The sequence below is a fragment of the Cebus imitator genome, unplaced genomic scaffold (genome assembly GCF_001604975.1).
Source record: "Cebus imitator isolate Cc_AM_T3 unplaced genomic scaffold, Cebus_imitator-1.0 Scaffold83, whole genome shotgun sequence".
In the NCBI taxonomy this organism is placed as follows: Eukaryota; Metazoa; Chordata; class Mammalia; order Primates; family Cebidae; genus Cebus; species Cebus imitator.
Window position 1 is genome coordinate 604,602 of NW_016107398.1, and position 20,174 is coordinate 624,775.

General features: G+C 39.9%; 1 protein-coding gene across 1 annotated transcript in view; it reads left to right on the forward strand.

The window, feature by feature from the left end:
• Positions 1 to 20,174, forward strand: part of DAAM1 (dishevelled associated activator of morphogenesis 1) — a 191,472-nt gene that overhangs the window by 70,122 nt on the left and 101,176 nt on the right. Inside the window, exon 2 of the mRNA XM_037740467.1 lies at positions 9,914 to 10,133. Within this exon, the coding sequence (XP_037596395.1) occupies positions 9,951 to 10,133 (183 nt within the window). The 5' untranslated portion in view covers positions 9,914 to 9,950. The remainder of the gene's footprint in view (positions 1 to 9,913; positions 10,134 to 20,174) is intronic.

Below are 20,174 nucleotides of genomic sequence, written 5' to 3' on the forward strand. Positions count from 1 at the left end.
AAAAAAAAAAAAAAAAAGGAAAAGCTGGAGCTGAGGTGTGTTGTAGTGCTGGCCATGATTCAAAGCTCAATGTGCTGCCCCAAATGAGCCTCTCTGAGCAACAGGCATTGTGGAGAGACTTAAACTCTAATAAACAGCTTGCCACACTGTAATTTTAAACCCAGGAATCACCATATAGTTAGCTCTCTCTCAACATTTTTTACATTTGTAATGGCAAATTGTGGCAGTGTTCACATGTGTTCAGAATGATCTTTTTGAGGAAAAAGTGTGAAAGCCAGCAGCTCTGGATGCTTGTATCTTGAGGGTTTGCAGTAGATTTTCTATCTTGGTGATCAGTTCACCATCGATTCTTGGCCAGAGAAGATACATTCAGACCTAGAAAGTAGGATAAGTAGATGTGATCAGTGACTGAGGATGTCAAGGGGAATTATGTCAGTATTGCAAATGTCAGTGTCCTTGCAGTAACTCAATTGGGCTTGTAAATGTGGGAATTTTGTACAATTGGTCGGATTGGAAATACTAAACCTGCTGAATTCTTTAAAATATACAAGAAAGCTTTTTTTAAAAAATGCCTTTTCCCATCCTGCTCCAGAAACCCTCAGAAAAATTCCCACAATTTGCAGATAAACTGACCAACCTGCAGAGCCCTTGATTTAGTGATGACAACTGCCCTGTAGAGATTAAACCAGTCTCATGCCAGGAATTTACTCTGCTGATACACAGGAATGTCAGAGAAAGGAATCTGGTTAACATGTTTCCACCAAACAGTAGTTAAGAAATAAATCCTCTCCCCCAACTTTTTAATGTAGTTATCACTTCCCTTTGTAGTGTCCATTTAAAAGCCATCAAACATTTCTTGAGTACTTTGGGGTGCTCTTTAGTGTGAGGAGACAGAGCATCTCATTTAGCCCTTAGACTATGCCTTTGAACAGTTTCTCCCTGGGCTAAGAAGGAATCTTCCCCTTGACATGAAACATGAATTGGCATGTTTCTTTTAATTAGTGGGTGAGAGTTACACAGTCTATCCATTTTCCTTTTTGCCTGGGCTGCTTGGAGGCTCACACCAAAGTGTTGCGCTGGCTTAGATTTTTTTTCATGTGTGGCCCCCTAAGTTTCTCCCACCTTGACTTTCTGTCTTTCGTTCTGTGTTGAAAGTTTGGTCTTATTGTGTTTTCATTGTAAAACATCTTAATTCACTTACAACAGAGGGTAGACAAAAATATGTACAACTTTATTTTTACAGATGATAAAACTGAGTTTTAGAGGATGTGTCTTTCCTAAAGTCACTCCAAGAAAGAAGTGGTGGAGCTGTTATTTGAACCTGTGTTGCAATTCTGTGGCTGCCTGTGTGGTATTGTGTCTATCAGTTTTTCCCTAACCGGAAAGCACAGGCATCTACGTGAGAAAGTTGGAGTTTTCTTAATTGTTACCAGAGAGTGAGGCTAATTTTAACCAAGAATCTTTGTTCTTTGTGATGTTTCATTTTCTCCTGTTGCAATTGTATTGAAATAATCTTGGCATAAAAGTAGGAGATCATAAAAAGAGGAAGGTAATTAGTGAGTTTTAAAATTTGCTTTCAGTATAAACATGAACATATAAAGTCCTCTGGGCAAAATTTTATTTATTTCCAGTTTAGCAAACTGTCATTTATCAAGTATGCCAACAGCCATTTTTCTCCACAGAAGCCTGTATAGAAATAAAAATTATACCTAGTTGGCAGTAAGATGCCTCCATGATAAAATGCAATTATAATATTTGAGAAGGAGCAAGATTGAACAGCATCTTGTTTGGGGCTGTGAGGACTGGGAGCAGTAGTCACTTCCCCTGGGAACCCCATCTAGGCCTCGCCAGGGAGAGGGACTTAGTGACACCATAAGGATGGCATCATGAGCCCTCAGCCCAGAGTACGTCTAGTATCTTCTGTAATCCATAGTAAACTCTGCTTGAAGATGTGGTAAACATAACTGTTGAAATTAAGTATAAATCTATTTAACTTTGCATCTCTCAAAATTTGGCTGAATTATTTCAATTTTTAGGAAGTTAACAAATGCCTAATATATTTCTTTTTTAAACAATATCTTTTAATATCATTTGCATTTTCTATATGGATAGCACTAAAGGGTTGACTGCTTGTTTGGGAAGATCTGAAGCCTTAAGTACGAAAAGTGTGGTCCCTGCGGTGGGGGGACATTTTCAAAGGTGAATGTGGCTGCCTCTGAAGACTGACTTTAGGGGTCATTACACTTGGATCACAGAGGACCAGGGTTTGTAGAGTACATGTGATTGCCAGTGTCTTGCAACACACAAGTATTCTTGTCTGTGACTGATGGCCGTACTCTCAGATTTCTGAAAGAGCTGCTAGGTGATTCAGGAAAGTTGCATTCTTTTGTACTTTTGTAGAGAACAAAACCTGGCCTCTTAGATGAGAGAGAGAGCTTTGATGTGACAGAGCTGGCTGTGGAGTTGTAGTGTTTTACGTTTGTGTAGCCCCCACAATTTAAATTTCTCTTTGTACAATATCTGAGTGGACCCCTTAGAGGCAGATAGGAACCCAGAGGAAGAAGATGATTTGCATTTCATTTGCCTTCAGCTTACATTTGTTTATTGACTTAACTCACAGAGTAGGAACAGGTCAGCAGGGGGAGGGTGCAGCTGTCTGTGAGCTGTGATGTCTTTGGGGTGCTCCAAGGACACTTTGGGTTTGGCTTCTCTCCCAGATGATCTAGACGAGATGTCTTGGCTTCCAGACTGGTTTCTGTCACGTGAGCAGCACAAACTTCCTAACTCAAGAAACTTGTTATATTGGCTTTAGGGATTTAGGCCCTAAACCCATGGTAAAGTGTTGAGATGTGACACACAATAGTTGTTGCCAGTTTTTAGGATCAAAACTTGGAGGTCCTCTTCTTTGCTCTTTACATGAGGGGTTGGGCATAATGTTTCTGGCGGGACTTGGAGATGGATTCTTAATTATGTGCAGGTTGAGGCCTCGTCTGGCCTGAGGGTATGCACAGACTTCACCTGGGTGCCCTCCTCCCTTATCTAGGGAGAAGGTGGGGAAGGAAGGGGAAGTTCTGGCTTCCACTCATGTCCCCTGCCTATGCTGAGGAAGAGAGAGCAGATAGAGGTAGAAAGTGTTTTCAGGGAGCTGATGGCTTTTTTGAACATTTGCTATTGGTTTCCCTGTCTGTGGATGCTCTCATTGTTTTCCTCTTGCCTCAGAAAAGTTACTGGGTAGAGAGGACTGACTGCTGGGTGAAGTTCCAGGAGCCAGTTCAGTAAGTGCCCTATTAGAACATCCTTTTGGGACCAACTGTGTGGGCAGGGCTGTCCCTCCACTGGACACACTGACTGAGAAACGCCCTTTCCGTTTCCTGATGGAGAGGATGTTGAAACCTGCGGGGAAAACATGATTCCCTTTCAGACATTTCTCCTATAAGCTTTAGACTATATCCCGTGATTTTTGTTTTAAAGCTCCAAATAGTATTTGACATCTGGTGTATTTGGGAAATGAAACCAGACATGTGGAATGTGAGAGAGGAGAGGGATGGCCAAGGAGAGAAGCAAAGCAGTTTTTTCCTTTCATATTTTTCTTGATAAGAGAATGTGGGTTAACATGATTGTGTTGTTGCAACACAAATTACACATCAGGGCCCTTTGGAAATTTGCAAAATGCGAGGTAAACTGCAGTTCTGAAAACATGGGTATGGCAACTAAAGTGGAGGGTCCCCCAGCCGTTCTCTTTAAAGTAGCTCTTATGGCATAACTTTCTGTTTTCTTGTCCCTCTTTGTACGTTTTTGACAGGAATTCTATTGTTTCACAAATTCCAGAGACCATTTATAGTAACAGAATGATGACTATATTTTAGTGTTAAGATTATAACTCTTAGGAAAATTCAATGTCAAATGCTGTCTATCTTGACTTATAAAATAGAAGTGGGGAACAGCAATTATGGTCCCCACTGTACTTTGCAAGTGGATCTAAAAACTCTCTCACAACTTCTAACCAAGTTGGTGGCTCTCAAGATCTCATTGTCCCTCCCCACCTTCTTCCTGCATATCTTGACTGCCATTTCCCCTAAACCCCTCTGGCTAGAGGAAAACCTTGGCAATCAGATCCCTCAGTCTCGACAGTCATCTTATAAATGTGTGGCAGAAGTCCTGATGAACCAAGTAAAATAGTCCATGCGTCAGCAAAAATCTGTTTTGTTATGACAACCTTCACATTTCACTCACATATTAAATACCGATTGTGTCTTGCTTTGTGGAAAACAAACTTTACATATCACATATATTGTGACTTGGCATTATCAAAGGGAAAGTGTTATGGAGGGCTTTCTTGTGGACTCTAGGTTGTTCTCCAATATTTTATCATCATAATTATCATCATCCACATTCCCTAAAATTTGGCGTCAGTTCTTGACTGTTGCCACATTGAGAGTATTGCTTGTTCTGTTAAAGAGCAGTACAAATGAGTCTGACTTCTAGCTAGGCCACAGATGGATTGGATTTCTTCCTCTTTGCTAAGGAAAATGCACCTGCTCCAGAATCTTAAGAAGCTTTTTGATTGTTTCCTTGTGTAGAGCATAGCAATAGTCATCTGTAATGTTATAGATGGATTGCAGTTTCGATGTCCCAGAAGTGACTTCTTCCTCTGCAGCAATGTGAGAAGCTGAGATTAGAAGATGTGCTCTGGTTCAGGGCCCAGCTGTCATGGTGGAATTAGTCCTCTTCCTCAGGCTGATCTGATTAAAAAGAAGCCAAGATGTGGAAACCTAGGCCCCTGGTTTCAGGAACTATGCATTTCCTCTTCATCAGACAGAAAAAGGACCAGCTCCTCTCCCTGCCATACGTCCCCATTAGTCTGCGATGTCCCCAAATGGTGTTTTGAGTTTTCTTCATCTGTGTCTCCAGTACCTAACACTCTGTGGGTGTATTGAGGAAGTGCAGATCATGATGACTAAGTAAATGAGTATTTTCTTGGGTAAAATGTTGACTGAATATAAGATATTAGGGAAATGTCTAAAATATTTTATCAGCGGGCCTCTTTTCAATAGCACTTACTTGGGAATGAGTTGAAAAACCAAGCACCAGCTAGTTTGGCCAGAAACTCCTCACTCTGGGGAAGCTGGAAAGCTGCAAATATCCCGAGGATGGAATTCATTTAAGGCTTCTGACAGCATCAGAAAGCTTGACAAGTGCCTAAGGAGGACTTAATGATCTGATTGGCTCCAAATGCCTTGGTGGTTTTGAAAACAGATCTTCAGACAACTATGGGAAGAACACCCAGTCACATATCTCTGACATTCAGAGGTGAGACCATCTGTTCACTTAGGCATTTATGCTTTTGCATTCAACAAACATTTGTTAAGAATATACTACATGCCAGGAATTGACTAAACCTTGGTCCCTGCCTTCAGAATCTCATAGTCTAGTGTGTGAAATGGACATTTAAAAAAAAGGCACTCAAGTGTGTATATCATGCTAGGGGTGTAGAAAGAAATATGTAACTGTCTGGAAAACTTAAGGCCTACAAAGCAGCAATATTTGAGCAGAGTCTTGAATGGTGAGTGGAAGAGGGTCAGATAAAGAAGGAAGACACCCTAAGCTGAAGACACTGTAGATGTGTGGGCTGAGAGGTGCCACCATTGCTGAGGTCTGACGGGTGCACGCGCGTGCCTGCATATGAGGCATATTTAGGGTGTTGGAGATGGGGTCCAGAAAATAAAATTGGCAAAGGCCAGGTCAGAGACATCCTTTTAGCATGTAGTTCTTCTGGTTTGGGCCCTGCTGTCTCCAACTTCTTCCTTCCCAGTACCCCTAAGACTCGGCACCTGCCATGGCGCATTAGGCTTCAGCAACATTGGTCTTCCCTAGCGACTCAAATGTGCTGGCTCCTCACCTGTCCTGGGCTTCACACACATCTCCTTTTACCCGGAATCCTCTTCCCCAGCACTCTGCAGGGCTAGTCCCATTTTATCCATCAGGTCTCAGCTTAAATGCCTTGGTCAGAAGAGGCCCTCCCTGATCATACTGTCTGAAAGCGCTGCCTTCCCACCACTACCACCATTGCCCTTCACTTTCTTCCTTGCATCCCTGGTAACATGAACCAACTTCAGGAGTCATGTTTTAGTTTTCTTGATTTTTTTTCCTGCCTTCCCCAAAGCACACAGGAATCTTTTCTAATTTTCATCTCTCTTCCCTTAGTGCCCAGCACACTGTTTGGACTGTTAGGCTCGTAATTTGTACTTGATAAACATTTGACTTCAGAAATGGATGGATATGATGGGGTAGGGCAGCTGTTGTTACTTTTATGGTGTATGGGCTTCTCCGCATAAACATCTCTACCTTCACCAGCAAACCAAGTGTGTATGGGCATGGGCAGCTTTTGGGGTGTTGGGAGATGGGGGCTAGAAAATCAAGTTGTTGAGGGCCAGTGCAGAGACCTCTCTCCAGTGTGTGGCCCCTCAAACTTCCATCTTCCTGATGGCTCCCCTTCTTTCCAAGTCTCCTCTTAAGTCTCACCTGTGAAATGGGGATGATGAAGTGACAGGTGCAAATGTATGTATTAAATCTTATGTACATGGCAGTTGTTGGGAATCGCTCGTCGGTGAAGTGCTGGAGCAGTTAAGGTGGGCAGATGCTCCTGAGGGGTCCAGTGGAATGATTCTTTTTGTTTAGTGTTTTGGTCTGTATCTAAAAGACTAGGCTCTGAATAGTGGAGCTCCATATATGGGGAAAAGAACGAATGCTTGTTGGAAATCTCCAACACATGCCGTCATCTAGAGTTTAAGGATGGGTTTAATAAAGGATCTTGTATTTGGGAATCTGTGGAGGAGCCAGCATAAAAACTTGGCCTTTGGGTTTCACTGAGGCTTCCACATACAAATAACCTGTCAAAGGTAATATTTTGGTACTAATTAAAAGGATTTCAATTAGGTTCCTAAATGTAGTAGACTCTGTCTTATTACTGAAACTAGCCAAGAACTTCATATTATTTTTAGAGCTGTTGGCATTTTCTTTTTAAGACTTGAAAAATGCTTTGGACTCATTTTTAGATCTTAATATTACCCCCCACCCTCTTCCCCTCCTCAGTACAGCCAGAATGTGATGTAACTTCGGTTTAAGTGAAACTTGTAACATGCCAAAGGAAAACTATTTCTATGTTTATTTATTCCCCAAATACTTCGGCTGTACTCCTATGTGCAAAACACTAAATGACATGTTCCATGACACTTTTCCTCACGCTTCGATTCCTCAGTGAGAGGATAAAGACCCAGATTTACAGTAAATGTTGGCTGTACATGATGGAGGTCACAAGATGCTAAGAGGGCCCAGACCATACCCAGTTAGGCATATTAGCAAGACTGCCTGAAAGAGATGGCTGGAAATGAATTTGAAGGCTGAACGTGGCCACGGGACCTTCCATGAGCTGGCCCTTGCCTATTTTAGTCTACTTTATTTTCTTACCCTCGTTTTCCACTCGCCTGAACACTGCCTTCCTGGAGAATACTTCCCTGTCTCCCACAGTCATACAGATCTTGTCAGTAGTCCCTGAATAATCTCTCTTCAGTTTACCGAGGATAAGATGTGCAGGACACTAGCTTGGCTTCTGAGTGGGATGTGGTTCCTGCCCCAAGAACACATACCAGAGACAAATATTAACAGTTATATGTTCATGAGATAAGTCATGACTCCCATGTCCTAATGTACATCAGTGTTGCTGCTGCCTACCTGTGCTGAGTGCAAGAATTGAGATTAAGCATTTTAACTTTTATAGCAATTTGACATTGCTGAAATCTTTCAGTTTATAGCAGATTGGATGAAAACAACTAGTCCTTTACCACAGATAGTTTGAAAAGCTAGTATGTAGATTACCCTAACTTCGATATTTTTGATAGGAATATTTTTGCATACTCATATTCCCCCTCTAATATAAGCAGATAATCATATCAATGGAGTTTTTAGATCTTACTTTATTAACTATGGAAGTAGTATGTCTTCAGTATGGCAACTTAGGAAGTGCAGAAGAGTCTTTTTGTTTGTTAAATAGGGTAGTCTGTACATTTGTCACAGAACTAACTGCTGCCTGCATTTTGTTGTATTTATCTTGTCCTTTTTTTTCCTGTTCATATATGTGAATTTTTTCTTGCAAAAATGGGACCCTGTATACCTATTCTTTATTTTACACAAGTATTTGCATGTCATTAAATATTATTTTACAAGGGGCTGCTTGGTAGTCTGTCATCTAGTTGTACCATCATTTATTTACCTTTTCTGTATAGTCCTTCATTACCAGCACTTATTTTATGCCCTTATTTGCTCTTATAGATAATGCTTTGGAAATTTCTGTGAAAACATTTTTATAACATCTCTGAATATTTCCTAAGCTTACATTCTCAGAAGTAGAAATACTAGGTCAAAACATGTGGCTATTTTAAGCCTTTGATAAGTTGCCCTTCAGAAATGTTGAACTGAATTTCAGCTATCAGCAGCAGTGGGTACACTCTCAGGATTGGTACTTTCAGGGTGGGAGGATGTTACAAGACAAAGATAAGAGCAAGAAGGAATGAGTGGTCTGCTTGGGTGGAAGGCATTCACGCCTTGTTCTACCACCTTTCCTGACCTAAATATGTTTCTGCTACCCTGCCCTTCCATCTTTTGAAGGGCCAATCTCATCCCACTTTTTTTTTTTTTTTAACCTCATCTCTTTTTAAACATTGAAAACTTCAAACAGTCATACATGAATATATGTTCACTATTTTTTAAAAAGCATGGAAAGAACATTCTTTTTCTTTCCTTTTTCTAATTTTATTCCATTCTCAGAAGAGAAGAATTAGGGATTTGCTGTCTATCCTTCCAGACTATTTGGTGGAAATAAATGTACATGTATGGCTTTTGGTATGAGGTTTTCAAAAAGACATAGTAGCATCATGCTATGCGTATTGTTCTTCTTTGACTAGCTTTTTTCAACAGACAACATCAACTGGAAATCTTTCCAAGGCAATATATACAGTTGTAACTTAAAACATATCCTCTATCATCACTAAAACATATTTTTGTGGTGAAAATTTGGATTCAAAAGGGTATAAACAAATACCTTGGTCCTTTTAAATTAGTGTGTAATATTCTATTAGGTGAATGTGTGTGTGTGTGTGTGTGTGTGTGTGTGTAATTTAACCATTTCTTTTCCTTACTGGTGAACTCATTTAGTCTTTTCAGCTTGAAAATCTCTGGCCCTTCTAGCTCAAGTCCCTCTGGCTTTATTGTGAATTTAAATTAGTTAATACAATGAACATTTACTGAGTGCCTCCTCTCTTCCTGGCATTGTGCAGGGCACTAGGCCCACAAAGTACTTGATGCACAGCCTCTTCCCCTCATTTCAGTTATCACAGTCTAACAGGAAGACGCACTCATAAAGAGCTTAGACTGTGACCATGCTAGAGTGGATAGTCATGTCATAGCATATATGTTATTAATTCTATTTAGGGAAGGTAAAGAAGAAATTGGAATCAGACTTTAAAAGATAAGAAAGAGATCTGCTAGGGGGCAAGGAAGAGAAGGTCATTCTTCCAAGGAGAGTAACAAGAACAAACTGGGTCAGCAGGAAAGGGAATGTGATGTACAAAGAGCAGACAGTACTGCAGAATGATTAGAGTGTATGTTTTTGGGGAAGTGACTGGAGTTGTCCTGTTTGCTCAGCAGTTATTGCAGGAAACACATTCAACAAGTGAATAGAAGGTTTGTGTTCTCTGCCCAAGTGGATTCCAATCCACTCAGTGTTGTTTTCTCTGTGTGCTACAGAGCGCCCTCAATGTCACCAGCACACAGAGCTCTTTCTCGAGTTGGTCTGGCGTTTTAAAAATTATTTTGTCTGTTCCTGTACTCTTAACCATGTCATGTCCTCTTTTTGCAGAGTTTAGTCACATCAAGAAATAGAACAGAATTCAGCCATGGCCCCAAGAAAGAGAGGTGGACGAGGTATTTCATTCATCTTTTGCTGTTTCCGAAATAATGATCACCCAGAAATCACATATCGGCTGCGAAATGATAGCAACTTTGCGCTTCAGACCATGGAGCCAGCATTGCCCATGCCCCCTGTGGAGGAGCTGGATGTCATGTTCAGTGAACTGGTGGTGAGTTCCAGTTTTCTATTCTGGCATTGGTGGGGAGCCAGGGAAGGAGAAGAGGAGAGCATGTGAATGGATTGGTTTGGTTTGCTGTAGACTTTTCCTTTTCAGCGAAATAGCCCCCATTCACCTTTATGTCTGCACTCTCACTGTCAGCACTAAACATGTGGAGAAGAAAGAGTTAGAAGAGAGTAGTGTTACTAACATCCAAGTGTTTTGCTGGTGCTTTAAGTGGATGGGGGTATTTAGACCTTCAGTTCTTCAAATATGTGGCAATACTGCATCTTAAGTTGCTCTTCCTAATTTGTCTCCATCCCAACCTTACTCTATGCATGTATGCATAAATAATTCCTTCATTTACTTCACACCTATCCAGATTCCCTAATGCTCCCCTACCTCCACACCCAATATATAGTATCAATGTATTTTTAAAAAGTTAATCATACTTCTCATCCTGTCTTTGATCCTTTGGTGAAAGACATTACTTAAGTACAGCATCATTACTTAGCCTAATGATAGAATTAGAATAATAACTGTTGTGGGAATCTTTTTATAGATACTGTCATATTTTAGAATCCTGTATACTGAAATGAGGGATGTATCTAGTGCAGGACCCATTCATCAAGAGATGTAAGTACATTATTCAGCTTAGCTTTTCAAGTATCAAGTGATTTTTATTTCCATTCTGTATTCGAGAGGATATTACGGCATACATAGTTTAAAGGTGCTAGCATAGGAATTAGGAAGACCTTCATTTAAATCACTGCTCTGACTTTATCTGCATAATTGTAAAAAAAAAAAAAAAAACTCGTCTTATTTTTCTGATCCTGTTTTCTGGAGGAAAGAAACATCTCCTTCTAGGTTTGACATAATGTTTCAGTGAGAATAGTACACAGTGGGAGTGGCCCAGTGCCTGGCCTTTAAACATGCTTAATAAAGGTTGTGTGAATACTGTATCCTGCCTTGATCACCACTGGCATTTTGTAATGGAGTTAGTTCTTTTTTTTTCCTTCAACTTTTAGGTTCTGAGATAAATTTGCAGGATGTGCAGTTTGTTACATAGGTGAACGTGTGCCATGGTGGTTTGCTGCACAGATCAGTCATCCCCATCACCCAGGCATTAAGGCCACCATCCATTAGCTGTTCTTCCTGATGCTCTGCCCACTCCACCATACCCCCACCCCCTGCCACAGGCTCCAGTGTATGTTGTTTCCTCCCATGTTTCCATGTATTCTCATTGTTCAGCTCCCAGTTATTAGGGAGAACATGTGGTGTTTGGTTTTCTGATTAGTTTGCTGAGGATAACAGCTTCCAGCTCTCTCCATTTGTCTGTAAAGGACATGATCTCCTTTGTAATGGAGTTAGATCTAAATGGACCATTTATATTGTTCCACAGACACGAGAGAATAGTATCCATTTTGCATGATTCTTAGGTCAAGAACGTACTATATGCTGTGTCAGTGCTCTCCTGGGGTAATATCTGAACTGGCCGTGTCACTCCAACTTTTAGAGACCAGAATTCACTTACAAAGCAGAAAGATAAGCCAGTATGAGAGAGGCTTTGAAGCTAATGTTTGATTTCTGGTCTCCTGCATGGAGCAATGGGCCTATTGCCAACCAGAGTTGGTCAGGGAAGAAAAGATGACTCCTACCAGTGTGCTTGCATTTTATGTTGTTGAATATTTTCAGTATTTAAGGAATTTCTCTCTTCTCTGATCTCCACTGCATCAAGAACTCTGTTGTAGGTGTTAACAAGGAAGTTTGAAATAGAAAGCTAGAACCTGGCCCCCAAAGATCTGATGGTAGCAAAAGGAGATCCATTATAAAGAAGGTATAATGGCACCAAAAGAATAATCACAAATTGCCTGTGTGTGTGTAATATGTGTTGTGTGGGATGAGGAAAGTGATAGGGAAGACTTTCTGGAGGAAGCGAGCTGTCAGCAGGAATTGAAGGTGAGAAAAGAAGTTGGGGGGATCAATGTTAATGGCTGGTTCAGTCATCTTAAACTAGGTTATGCTGTGATAGCAAAACCCCATTGGTTACAACAGCAGAGGTGTAATGCTTGCTGTGCTGAATGTCCACTGTGGGTCTGCTATAGTTCTGTTCCTTCTGTCTTCTGTCCAATACCCAGGCAGGGTGGAAGAGTAAAGACAAACCTGGCAAACCACTCATAGGCGCTAAGCTTATGCTTGGAAATAACACATGTCACTTGTGCCCACATTTCATTGGCCAGTGCAGATCATACGGCAACACAAGTTCACAGGTAAGGAGGCATCATTCTTCCATCAGGATCAGCACCACAAGTGACATGGCCAAACCTGAGGTCATGGCAGGCAGATGGCACATAGTCCTCTTGCAGGGAGGGGCAGTGAATCATCTACCAAGATAGCAGTCAAGAAGGGCAGTAATGATGCATTGACAGGCAGGGTTTTATTTCCCACTTAAAATGTTTTAAAACTGAAAGTCTCTGGTTCAATTTGGTGTTTGGATTAAAGGAAAAAAAAAAAAAGTCAACCGAGGGGCATAGGTGTTGCTGATAGCTAATGACTGCTCTCAGTGGTAGTGGAGCTGGTAGGCAGAGCCGGGACCCTCAAAGCATTCCACATCTACAGTCCTTTCAGTCGTATTTTGTCAGCCTCCCAAAATGAGAGCGAGGAGCCCACGTGGTGGCAGCTTCATGTACATCTTGAAGACAGCTCATTGTTCTGTATTCATAAGGGAGAAAATTCCACTCTCTGCCTTATTGATGTCTCTATTCTGTGTGAAAATTGCCTACAGCTGCTAGTTGTGAGAAAGCCAATGCCAAACCAGAACTTTAAGCTGAAACCATTGGAAAACAAATTATCTTGAGGTTTGTATCTGTCCTGGCGAGTGAAGGATGGATTTTTGTCTACTCATGACTTCAGGGACTTAGACCACAAATCTATCCAATTGCCAGGGGTGGCCTGGGCCAAGAGAGGTAGGCTCAAAGCCTCTGCAAGTCTCTGCCCTAGGTTCTCTTGAGCAGTAGCTGAAGCAATTCTGCCTCTGCTCTCGTACAGCAGAGGGAGGCCACATATGGTTGTGGACAGTGCCTAGGCTCTGGAGTCAAACAGTTCTTCTAAATGCTGGCTCTGTAGTCTAGGAAAACTTCCTTTAAGATGATTTCTGTTTGAATTTTACTTGTTTCCTTAACTGTAAAATGGAGATAATACCATCTAGCTGATAGGGTTGGTGTGGAGATAAAAGAAGATAACCTTTAAAAAGTCTGGCACCTCATAGACTTCATAGATGCTTAACACCCCACACACTAATACAGCAAGAAGGATGAAAGAGAATTCTAGTGTCTTCTAGACACAAGACTCTAATCAAATATTTCAGTTTTTCCTTTTCTTGAAAATTAATCTGCCCTGGTGTGAGTGGGCCAACATGGGTCCTAACTCGTAGGCCATCTTACCTCTGTATCTGTTGGAAAGCATCTCATCAGAGCTGGTTGTTGTAAGCCTAGTTTCTTTTGCCTCATTTGATGAATTGTTCATTTGATGTTTTTAAAAGTGATACCAAGTAGATTTCTTTCAGAATTGCCTACTGCAACCTTCTCACCTCAATAATAAATCAAGCCTCAATAGGAGGTCAGCCATGTGAAAAAGAAAGTGGGTAGCGTGGAGCACCTCATTCTCTAGCAGGCTCCCTGCGATAGGCAGAAGAACCAGAATTAGTCTAATCCCAGGACTTAGCGTCATCTTCCCAATCTCATCCTGCTTAACTAAAAAAACAAACAAACAAAATACAGCTTTGTCAAGACGTAATTCACCTATGTAAAGTGTGCAATTCAGTGGCGTTTAGTTTATTAATAGACATGTGCAACCATTACCAAAATCCCTTTTAGCAATCTCTCTAGCATGTAACCTCCAAATCCATAAACCATCACTCCTCATTCATCCCTAGCCCCAACATCCCGTAATAAACATTAATCTTCATTGTGTCCCTGAGAATTCGCCTACTCTGGACAGTTCATATAAACAGAATTACATAGTATGTGGTCCTCTGTGACTGGCTTCTTTGACTTCACGTTGTGTTCTCAAGGTTCACCCTTGTAACATGTACCAGTACTTCATTCCTTTTTATTGGCTAATAACATGCCATTATATGGATATACCACATTTTTTATATCCATCCATCATCGACGGACATTTAGGCTCTTGCCAGTTTTTGGTTCCTGTGACTAAAGCTGCTCTAAATATCCATATGTAAGTTTTTGCATAGAGATATTTTAATTCTTGTGGGTTATATGTAGGAGCAGAATTACTGGGTCATATGGCAACATTGTGTTGAACTTTTGAGACAGACTGTTTCAAAGTGGCTGCACCATTTTTCATCTCCCCCAGCAATGTATGAGGGTTCCATTTCCTCCATATCTTTGCCAGCACTTGTTCTTATTCACCCCCTACCAACTGATAAACCAGCTGCTTTTAAAGCTGTTCTGCAGCTCCTAAAGAAGTGGGAATTGTGTGTGTGTGTGAGTTGTCACATAGAAATAAAGTCTCCCCGCTAACAAGTTTTAAGTTATTTGGGATATTTACAAATAAAACTTAAGAGTCTGTTTAATCTCTGCTAACCATATCTTTTATACCTTTTGAGAATCAGTTCTTTTTTGCTTTTTTCTCTCTCACTCCTATCTCCTCCCCTCTCCTAGTCTTCCTTTTTGTCAAAATAAAGAACATAAACAATATGAGGTTTAACACTCACCTATTAAAATAAGATTAAGTGATACTCTTTTCTACAGGTTTTTAAAGGTCTTAAATTATCTTAACCAACCTATCTGAAGAGTCCTAAGCATGACAGCTCTATACATTGTCCTTAATCAAGTAACTTTTTCCATCTCAATATTAGTAATAAATGATTTCCCTTGGAATGAACAGAGGAATGAGTCATTAATGGATTGATGGATTATTTCGATGTGTGCATGTTAACAGCCTGTCTCTGCCAATCCTGAGGTAACTGGTGAGCAAAAGACACATGGTCCTGTCCTTGGTGATGTTGTGGAGCTGAAGGTCTAGCAGAAAAGACAGGCAACTAAATGTGCAATCTTATCAAAGTGATCAAGTGCTGGGAGTGCTGCTCAAGCAGTACATTTTGTCTGGGAAGAAGCTTTATTCCCTTTTTCATGAGGAGTATCACTGGAATGACATTCCTGGCCTCTTCCAGCTCCCTACTCCTCTTGGGAACATGCACAGCTCAGTCCCTCTCTGTAAACAGTCAACGTGCTTTGAGAAAACACATGTTGTGTGACCCTTGGTGCCATACCTTGCACAGGAGTGAGACCCTTTGAGGAGCTCTGCAGTTGTCCAGCTGTACCTGTGGGACAGTGGATAAGCATCTATATAACTCAGCATCAATTTTCTGCAGACCCCGCTTGTCTGCAGATGAAAGTTGGGTTCTCCATTGCAGCATACATGAGTACAACAAAGGGCATTTTGATTTCCATTGGCTTGATTCCTTAGCTTAGGTCTCAGTGAATTCTAATCTTACTGAGAACGGAGGACGCTGTTCACTAATACCTACCCCCATGATTACGTAACCTAGCGTGAAGGGTCTTGGAAGGCTTCCTGGGGGAAGTGACATTTAATGTGAGACATGAAAAGTAAGAAGGAATCATCCAGGGAAAGAAAAGAATATTGCAGACAGCGAGAAGAGCATGTGTTAGTCCTACAGAGTGAGAGAAGACATGGAAGGCTCAGGTAAATGAAAGAAGTTCAGTTTAAATGACACATAAAAACAGCTGGAGAGATTGGAGATTCTGAGAGACAAGCTTAGGAAAGGTGTGTTGGGGACGGTTGTATTGTTGACTTAAACATATATATCAAATTCTTCCTTAAAGCAGAGAAAAGTGCTTCTGTTTGCTTACACATTTTTTTTCAGTGAACCAAATATAATGAAGTAAATCAAAATATTTTGCTATTTGGTTAAATTTAGAAAAATAACCATGGTTCTGTTCAGTATTTGTGAGGTGTTGGTAAGTTTAGTGATAGGTGTCATGTATCCCTGGGTGGATTCTTTTCTTAATCTATTTCTTGTTGCTATAAAGAGAATACCCAAGGCTGGGTAATTTATAAAGAAAATAAAAATTATGGTTCATGGTTCTGATGGTTGGAAGATTCAAGATTGAGCATCTGCATCTGGTGAGGGCCTCAGCCTGCTTCCACTCATGGTGGAAGTGAAGAAGAGCCTGCATGTGCAGAGATCACATGGCTAGAGAAGCAATGGGGGTGAGGTGGGAGGTGCTAGGCTCTTTAATGATCAGCTCTCCAGGAAACTCACAGAGCAAGAACTCAGTAACCCTGAGAGAGGGCGTGAATCTATTCATGAGGAATCCTCCCGCATGACACAAACACCTCCCGTTAGGCCCCACCTCCAACATTGGGGATCAGATTTCAACATGAGATTTGGAGGGGAACAAACATTCAAACCATAGCAATTCTGAATATGTTTTCCTTTGAGCTCAATAATTGAGTCGAGGTACATCCTTGTTACAACACATACCTCCTCTGGCTACTTTAATTTTAAAATAGAAAAGGACAAAGAGAATTACTAAGAGCACCCCCTGCAATAGACTTCTGCATACCCCCACGAATAAAGGTTCCCTACAGAATAGTTCACAGCAGCAGTGATATTGGAATTGGAGTGTTTTTTTTACAGTTTCTGTTTCTATGACCCTCAGCTTTTTTAAACAGTGAAACACGCAAAATGTCCAACTGCTTTTTCTGTGTGAGATTTTAGGTGAAAAATCCAGGTTTAAAACAAGTCTGGTTATTATTTTTGAAGTGTATTGTGTATTGTAGTCAGTCTCACCTCTTACAGCACACATATTGTGTATTTGGAATCCATTTCATAGTTTTAGGGGAGAACTTTCATTTCTAATGCACTACATCACAGTGAATTTATAGCTAGTTGGAAATAATATGCAGTATGAACCTAAGTTTTTCTAAGCCTGAAATGTTTCCAGTTCCATTTTATACTATTTTCTGGTTAATCTGCCTTCTTTCAAATCCAGTTCTTAGACTTTCATTTATTAGGCCAATGGGTCTAATGTTTGATGATAATAGAGTGCTGTGCCTTCCAGGAAATGTAAAATATTTTAAAGAAACTTGTTGAGGAATTCATCACTGGTCATGAAACCACCATTTATACTACTAAGGAAATTTAAAAGGAAAACTAGAATCCCAATGGGAAGGTAGTGATGGTGGATATTGAAGGATGATGATAAGATTTGGACTATCAAAATATAAATGTAAATTACTAGAGGCTTATATTAAGTACTGAGGACATTCTCAGGATTAGTCATCAGCATAGAATTTGAGAAATGAAGATGATAGGAATGAAAGAATTTAGATGATATATCAGATTTAGATAAATTCACAAAGTAAGTTGTGCCAAATGAATTCACTTGGGATCCTACGTCAGTAATCTCTTCATTTTTCATGTATTCTGAAGTCACTTTGGTATGAAAATAGCTACAGGAACCCAAGTTAGTCCTAAGGATTTACCAGAGTACATATTTTGTTGTTCTATTAGCCTTGTGAATTGTTACTCCTTTTCTCAGGCTGTCAGCATAATTTCTTTCTCCTATAACAAAGGCTTATTTTAAGCTCTCCTTAGTAATAAAATACTTCTTTTGTTACCAAAATCAATGAAAAGTTTCAACACTGTTTATTTCTTTATTTTTAAACTTGCCTTTTATGTGAATACCATGACTAACAATAGAAAGTAACCTACAGGAGCATTCAGTTCCCTGTCTCTAAGAAAGATGAACAAAATTGCATAGAAGGAACATTCCATTTTAAACTGATAGAAGGAAAAAAAATTGTTGTAAAGAGTCATAGTTTTAATCTATTGTTTCTTAATTAGAGTATAAAGGATTGCTTTGTAATTACCCAGAGAAAATCAGACTGTATAAGACTTCAAAGATAGATGTCTAGAATAGTGTCAAAGTATTCAGTTGTCTGGAAGCCAAAATTCAGATTCTAATGAAGGAATTGATATTAAAATTTTTCTGTTTCCATGAGATTAGAAATTGGTTTTATTTGACAAACCTATAGAGTTAGAAAGAGAGAATTTTGTTTAGCTAAAGGAAATAATCATTTGACAGAGATTAAAAATATATTGGCTGGGTGCAGTAGCTGGCTGGGTACAGTGGCTCACACCTATAATCCGAGCACTTGGGGAGACTGAGGCAGGCAGATAATTTAAGGCCAGGACTTCGAGGCCAATACAGTGAAACCCCATCTTTACTATTAATAAAATTAGCCAGATGTGGTGGCACATGCCTGTAACCCCAGCTACTCCAGAGGTTGAAACACAAGAATTGCTTGAACCTCAGGAGTCAGGGGTTGCAGTGAGCCGAGATCAGGTCACTGCACTCCATCCTGGGTGACAGAGCAAGTCTCTCTCTCTCTCTCTCTCTCTCTCTCTCTCTTTCAGCAAGTCTCTCTCTCTCCCTCCAAATATATATATATATATATATATATATATATATATATATATATATATATATGTGAGTCCCAAAGAGACCCTGAATAGTGTGGGCCTACTTAGCTTTTGGCTACAATTTAAAATCTGACCATTTAACTTAGTCCTTATACTACCATGTGCAAATTATACAAAGTCAATATAGTATACTGACATTCCCATTCTCGCTCTATATATGGGGCTCTCTCTCTCTCTCTATATATATATATATGTGGGTCTCTATATATACATATATATATATACACACACACATGTGCATAGAAGATCTTCCTTTGACAGTGCCATTTTTTGAAACTTGATGTCATAGGAAAATGCTCAGAACAGTATGGAAATATGCAGTATATCACAAAGAAAAGTGGGAATGTAGATATAGGCTTAAATGTGTGCAGTGCTGAAATTCCTATGGAGTAAGCGTAAACTGCTGCCAAGATAGAGTCAATTTAAAGGTGACAGAAAATGATCTCAAATCCAGGACTCGATCAGTTATTTTGGCCCTGAGAACAACTGATGGTTTATGATATAGGCTGATGTTGACATAAGTGGTTTTGCTTGCTGATATCTGCTGTACTTCTGAATAGAATGTTGCTTTGTCCCTAAAACATTAGGGTTGACAGTGGACGTTATACATTTCTTTGTACTAGTTGAGGTCCCATCTGCCTGGAGACAATAAGATGGTCAAAATGATTTCTTAAGTTTCCTTTTAATCCTCTGATTCACTAAACACATCCAGTAAAGCTTAAGGAACAGCCATAAAACCATTTAATTCTTTATAGTTCTAAATTTATGTTTTATCTTACTAAGATCATTCCAAGTGTTCTTTTCTACAGGCTGTTAAATTTGGACATTGACTTCATATTAAATATTTTGTTACCCTTTCAATTATCATTTATTTCTGGATTCTTCCTATATCTTAATATTAGATCAAGGGAACTGAAATGAGAGGGCATGAAGAAATGGAGGAAAGAAACATGAAAACTTTCTTTGTTTTTAAATAGAAATACTATACTATAAAACCATCTCTGAATTAATAATGCTGTTGACAAAATGGCTATGGATCCTCTTGGTCCTGATGATTTTCATTAAAATGAGTCCCAAAGAGACCCTGAATAGTATGGGCCTATTTAGCTTTTGGCTACAATTTAAAATCTGACCATTTAACTTAGTCCTTATACTACCCTGTGCAAATTATACAAAGTCAATATAGTATGCTGACATTCCCATTCTGTTTGTGTCCTCATAGAAGCCAATATAGGTGTCAAAAGGCTAGAGAAATAATTTGATCTTTGAAAGTAGTGTGGTTTAGGTAAGCTTTTAAGTGAAATTTAAAAAATGTATTTTACACCTTAAACTTCATATGGAACCAAAAGAGAGCCCACACAGCCAAGTCAATTCTAAGCAAAAAGAACAAAGCGGGAGGCATCACACTACTGGACTTCAAACTATACTACAAGGCTACAGTAATCAAAACAACATGGTACTGGTAACAACACAGAGATATAGACCAATGGAACAGAACAGAGGTCTCGGAGGCAACACAA